Below are 5,921 nucleotides of genomic sequence, written 5' to 3' on the forward strand. Positions count from 1 at the left end.
TTATTCCAACTTTGCCGTATAACATCTTCAGCTATTTTACTTTTCTCAAAATGTTTTCACTTTATTCTCATAATAATTACAACTTTTCTCACAATTCTTATTTCTATTTACAGCAATATTGGCAAAATGTCAAGAAAAGTTCCTCATTTAACAAGAACAGTCATTTCATTTTAAGGAAAGCCAAAATACCACAAAGTTGAACAATTTTGAGAAAGTTCTTTAGTAGATTTTATTTCATTTTCAAGGATAGTTGAATTATTGCATCAATAGGGGTCAAACGGTGACCACATTTTTATGTAGTCCGAAAAAATTAAAAAGTGTTGCTAAAATGGGCATTGTTTATATAGTTGTTAAGCGACCATTTGTGGAGCGTCCATCCAAAAAAGAGCCACAAATCGAAGGACCTTAAAAAAAAAAAAGTGTTTTATTTTGTTTTTTTCTGTCCCACAGCGACCTTTCTCTTCTTCCTCTTATTCCTCGGCTTGCTTTCGTCTTCCAGAATGACTTCTTCATGCATGCGCACTCGCTTTGTCTTCAAAAGTGCTTCAGCCAGCTCTGCATGAGGAAAGAAAGGGGGAGAAACAGATGAAGGGAACAAAATTGTCATTTTACAAGATTGTGATGAGAACAGACCTTTTCAGAAAATTGCCATTTTACGACAAAGTCCTCTTGAGAGTTGATGTTTTGAGAATTTTTAAGGACTAGCTAAAGTAAAATTTTGAGTTAAAGGTATTTTCACAGGCACAATTTGAAAAAAATAACTTATAATCATTAAGAGAACAAAGTCGTAACGCGTTTGGTTGATCTTTTTCTAAAATGAGTGCGCACGCACACACACTTGTATACATATAATTGTGAGGACATCCATAGACACAATGCATTTCCGAGCCCCTTCACTTAACCCCAACCATCAAAAATGATCGACTACCCTCATTCCTTACCCTAACCTCAACCATAACCCAATTTAAACCTAAACTCTAAAACCAAGTCTTGACCCTCAAAAAGAGGTCTTGAGTTGCGAGGACCGGCCAAAATGTCCTCAATCTGTTAGTTAGACGCATTTTGGTCCTCACAATGTAGTATGTACAAGTACACACACACACACACCTCCTTTCGTAAGATTGCTATTAAAAAAATATGTCCTATGATGTGAATAATACTACCAACATCACTCCCATTGCAAAATTATTTTTTTGTTTTCAATGTAGCTCTTTACCCTACTTGGGAAAAAAAAACCATTCGAAACAAACGAGTCACGCGTGAATCAAGAATGCACGTTGCTGGTTCCACCTCGCGACGTTGTGGCCTTGGCTCCTTTTTCATCTTCTTCTGTGGTTTGCTGTCGCGTGGAAGGTTTCCACACGGCAAGACACGTCAGCCTGGCCGTGGTGTTGACTTCCGCCAGGAGGGCGGGACACTCGAGCGCCTGCCGGGCGACACGTTTGGTTAACAGACACGAGCGCTCAATGGCGGCGCACTTCGGAAGCTGACTGACGTCATTCAGGCGGAGCTTCCACATTTTGATGAAGCCGTCGTTGGAGGCCGTGACCAACACGCAGTCGTCGTCCATCTTGAAACTCTCCACCGCTTTCACCCTGCGAAAGGAAAGCAGCAATTCATCAATGACACTGGACTCCCCCCGCATACGCATATGTTCAATTTTAGGGTGTGTTTTTTAAGCCCCCCCACGCCCCATTTTTCCCCCCCAACTTTCCCAATGCATTTCAATGGGTGTCAATTTTACACAGATTTTTAGTTATCCACGGGTTGGCACATATTTTGTTCATATCTAAAATGTCATTTTTGTCATATCTGATAATAGTGCAAATGAAAAATTGTGACCTCCTCCATTATTTAAGTTGCTCATCTCTGCTCTAGGCTGTACTTCGACAAGTTCCCAAGTTCCGCCCCCTGGTTATTACTTCACCAAAAACCAGACTCATTATTGGCTATAATTATTTTTTTTTATCCTTGGGGTATTTTGACAAAAGCACGTCACACAGATGTTTTTAAGTCTGCAAATCGTAATTAAATGGTTTAATTTTGTACCTGGTTTCATGAGCCTTGAACTCGCACACCCATTTCTCCTTGGCAACGTCACACAGTCGCACTATTTCGTCATCGCCGGCAACAGCCAGGATGGAGTTCTGGAACAAAAATAAACACACAAAAGAATTTAAAAAATAAAGGAAAACAAAAGAGTGCATTGAAGCGAGCTTCAGTGAAATAAAAAAAAACCCGGACGTTTAAGAAGTTGATGGCCGAGATCCTCTTGGGGTTCTTGAGCGTGCTGGTCAGCGAGGCCGTCTGCAGGTCGTACAGGTCAAGTTTGTCGTGGATGACCACCACATATTTGTGGCCGTCCGGAGACCACCGTACAATGTGTGCATCTAAACAAACAAACAAACACACACACATTTTCACCCCAAATGCGTGGCGGGAATAAAATGTCATATTTTATGGGGGGAAAACCGACTTTGTTTGATGTTTTTGATGAAGGCTGATCGTCCATTAATGAGATTCCATGTGCTACAAAAGACAAAATCAAACACGACATCGGTGACTTTGACATCGATTACATGGATGTAATTATGTGTGTGCGTCTCACCGCAGTGTTTTATCAGTGCCCACCGTCAGTGCAAGTTTACCAGACGGATGTACAGACAGCGACGTCACATGACCTCTGAAGAAAGAAGAAAAAATATGCAAAAATAAATGGATCATGCTTTTTTGAGAAAACGAGTGAGAGAAGAAAATCATAAAATTAAAGGAGTATTCCTCATTTTTTCCAGAATTTCCTAAAATATTAGGAATAAAGTTGGACAAAAAATAATATCTCAAGTTATAGGAAAACACACAAAAAAATTATCCAAATATTGCCGCTTCATTTGTATGAAATGGTTATTTTTTTCATCACATTCCACGTTTTTCCTCATAACGTTACGACGAGACATGCATCAAATTAATTTTCTTTAAATAATATTGTCTTTCATAACATATTTTCTCATAAGAATAAATTAGAAGGACTTTTTTGCATTAGTGCCACTATTTGCATTAACTGACAATTTGTTCTATATAATGCAATATTGTACGATATGATTATGGTAAAAAGTTTTCTTCAGAAAAACACAACTTTATTCAGCATCAAAACTTTTCGTAATATTCCATTTTGCACATAAAGATCTTTTTTTTTTATACACTTGAGTTTTTTTTTCTTGGAGTGTTTTGGTTCAGAAAGTGAAATTACTTATAACAAAATAAATTATTAAACATGAAAATGCAAACAATTTTTCAACTGTATTCAGCTGAGTTTCTTAGAAAAAAAAACATTCTTAAAAACTAATAAAACTATAAATAGTATTAGGAATTAGTGCCAGGAGAGGCCCCGATACTGCATTAAAACAGTGGTATCAATATCGGCAATTACTAACAAGTAACACGCCGATACTATTATTTCCAACGCTAATATAGGACTTTGGATGCAGCATCTTGTGCACGACATTCACTGATGTGTTGTTTGTTACATGTTCAATGCATGCCAAGCCAAGATATCCTACTGGCCCTTGAATGCTCTGAATGGCGTCCTGCCCATTGGCTTTTTCATGTTGAGAAAAAACAAACAAACTAGGTATCGGTACGGTAACGGCCAATACCGCAAAACTGGGTATCGGAATCAGGGGCCAAAAAACGGTATCGGAACACTATTAGTAATAAAACATTTTCTTTTCAAACGATCGTACTTATAAGAATAAAGTTTTGATATACATTTTCGCTAAACAGACTTCAAAATAAAAAAAAATAAAAAACACACTGAAAAAAGGATATATTACATATGAAAATGGTGTTTGTTTAAAAAAAACAGCTTCAAGAATTAAGTTATATTGGGCAAATCTATTTAACTACATTGCAATTTTTGTCATCCTAGTTTCTTAGAAATAAAACATTTTAATGAATATGAATAAAATTAAATAAAATAAAAATTCTAAAAAATGTAATTAAAGGCACAAGAATAAAGTCCTGATATTACACAAATATTTATTACATATCGTATATTCTAAAAATATATATTTTTAATTAATAAAGTTTAAAAATGAGAGTGCCAATTCGAACAATAGATATTTGATATTGTGAAATTTTGCCTTTTGAATTTATTGAGATTTTATTCAAAATATTTTTTCTTTTGGAGGGGGGGGGGTTGCAACATGACTTTTGGAAACTTATCTGACTAATTTTTTGTTCACTGTATTATTGCACTTAGTCCTCCTAATATTACAACATAATTCACACCAAAATACAACTTTTTTTTTTATATTTCCTCGCCCCTCGTATCATGACTCAAGACTGACCTGTGTGCTTTGATGGACTTGAGGCACTCCCACTTCTTGGTGCTCCACACACACAATAATCCGTCTTCTCCTCCGCTCAGCAGATGTGTCTCACCGTAAAACTCCAGGCAGGTGATGGAGCCTAAAGAATACACGCGGTGAGGAGACGTTTTCGTCACGGCAACCGGTGACACTGTCACCACTTACCGTCGTGGTGCAGCAGAGCGCCATGCTCCACCTTCTTGTCCATGTCGTACAGCAGCATGGTCTCGTCTTTGCTACCCGTCACCATGAACCTGTTGCTGGCCGCTACCGCCGACACCGACGCCATGTGAGCGTGATGCGTGAAGTCTGGCTTAGCCGTCCACTCCTAAAAGATCATCACCCAAAAAATATACATGTTACATATGCAAATTCAGGCGAATACTGCTATTGTAAAAGTCTGGCTACATTCCCCAAACTGCTTCCTGCCCAAATCGAACATTTCCTTGTGATTTTTTTTTGTTGTAAATACATTTTCTTTTAACAATTATTCACATATTTTCTTTAAATAAAAAATACACACTAACAATTGAAACCCTAAACCTGTCTCGAAAATTTACTCAGACATACTATACACTCTACGAAAAACAAAAACTTGCCTTGAACGTTAACGTTCAAACAAACAGCTATGAAACCCAACCACCTACATTGAAAACCCAACCCAGGCTTTAAGCCCAACTTTTAAAACTGAACCCTGTCTTGCTTGTTGAAACCATTTTTGGATAGACCAAACCTGGCTCCTTGAGACTAAGTAGGGTTTCAAGCAAGGCCTACTTAAAAAAATAAAACTGTCTTGAAACCCAATTTTAATAGCCCAATTCCCATTCCCTAACCTTGCTTAGTACTTACTAGAACATTATAAAGTGGACTTAGTCGCTACCTAATTTTGGCCAACCTTGTTGGTGTCGGAGCACAGGTTCCAAACACCCGCTGCTGTTGAGTATTTTAGCCAGACTGTAAGAAACGTGACATTGTTTCGTGAAGATATAATGTGTAAATCCACTCACGTTCTGGTCAGTTCGAACACGGTAACCAAATACCATTTGCTCGTAGCAGCCAGCTATTAGCTTCACGAAGGAGGCCATGACGCCAAGCTAGCTAGTGTCTTGTCGTGTCTTTCGTCTTCGCCTCAAGCTCTGCCACCTTCTAACACTAACGGTAACTGTTCCACGACTAGTAAAACAAAAGACACGAAAAAAAAACAAGCGCTGTGACCGACTAAGGACACATTATGTGCGTGCTAACACACGTGAGGAACCAAAACAACCCGAAGAACTTCTACTGCGCGTGCGCGTCTGTCCTCTTCGTCGTCGTTGTGGTACTCCAAAAATGTCTCACTAGCGCCACCCAAAGATAAGGATGCCTCAAAGTTAACATCATCCCACGCGACATCTGAAACTGACGAAAGTGAACCATGTACTATTACAAACTAGCAGATTAAATAAAGGCAAAATCAAAACAATAAACTTTTTTTTGTGCGTAAACGTCACTACCATTACCGCGTTAAACGATCACGAGTTTGGATCCGCCCGTGTCTTGGGGGTGGTCGGTGAA

General features: G+C 38.4%; 1 protein-coding gene across 1 annotated transcript; it reads right to left on the minus strand.

Annotated features, from left to right (window-relative positions):
* Positions 1 to 204: 204 nt before the first annotated feature.
* pak1ip1 (PAK1 interacting protein 1) lies at positions 205 to 5,838 on the minus strand. Its single transcript, XM_086076733.1, has 10 exons — positions 5,375 to 5,838; positions 4,533 to 4,695; positions 4,347 to 4,467; positions 2,609 to 2,683; positions 2,477 to 2,529; positions 2,245 to 2,390; positions 2,050 to 2,147; positions 1,496 to 1,595; positions 1,291 to 1,426; positions 205 to 555 (listed from the first exon to the last, which is right to left on the minus strand). The coding sequence occupies exons 1-10, from the start codon at positions 5,450 to 5,452 to the stop codon at positions 425 to 427; spliced, it is 1,101 nt and encodes a 366-aa protein (XP_085932859.1). The 5' UTR covers positions 5,453 to 5,838; the 3' UTR covers positions 205 to 424.
* Positions 5,839 to 5,921: the final 83 nt, after the last annotated feature.

This window comes from Leptonotus elevatus, chromosome 1, assembly GCF_054856555.1.
Source record: "Leptonotus elevatus isolate MCC_2025b chromosome 1, RoL_Lele_1.0, whole genome shotgun sequence".
NCBI classification, from domain to species: domain Eukaryota; kingdom Metazoa; phylum Chordata; class Actinopteri; order Syngnathiformes; family Syngnathidae; genus Leptonotus; species Leptonotus elevatus.

What these genes read in the sequence shown, in the direction of transcription:
- pak1ip1 (XM_086076733.1), bottom strand. Translation starts at nt 5,452, where the DNA reads ATGGCCTCCTTCGTGAAGCTAATAGCTGGCTGCTACGAGCAAATGGTA. An exon ending in CATCAAAAACATCAAACAAA is followed by an intron (nt 2,391 to 2,476) that starts GTCGGTTTTCCC and finishes TTGTTTGTTTAG; the next exon opens with ATGCACACATTGTACGGTGG. An exon ending in TTCAAGGCTCATGAAACCAG is followed by an intron (nt 1,596 to 2,049) that starts GTACAAAATTAA and finishes TTCCTTTCGCAG; the next exon opens with GGTGAAAGCGGTGGAGAGTT.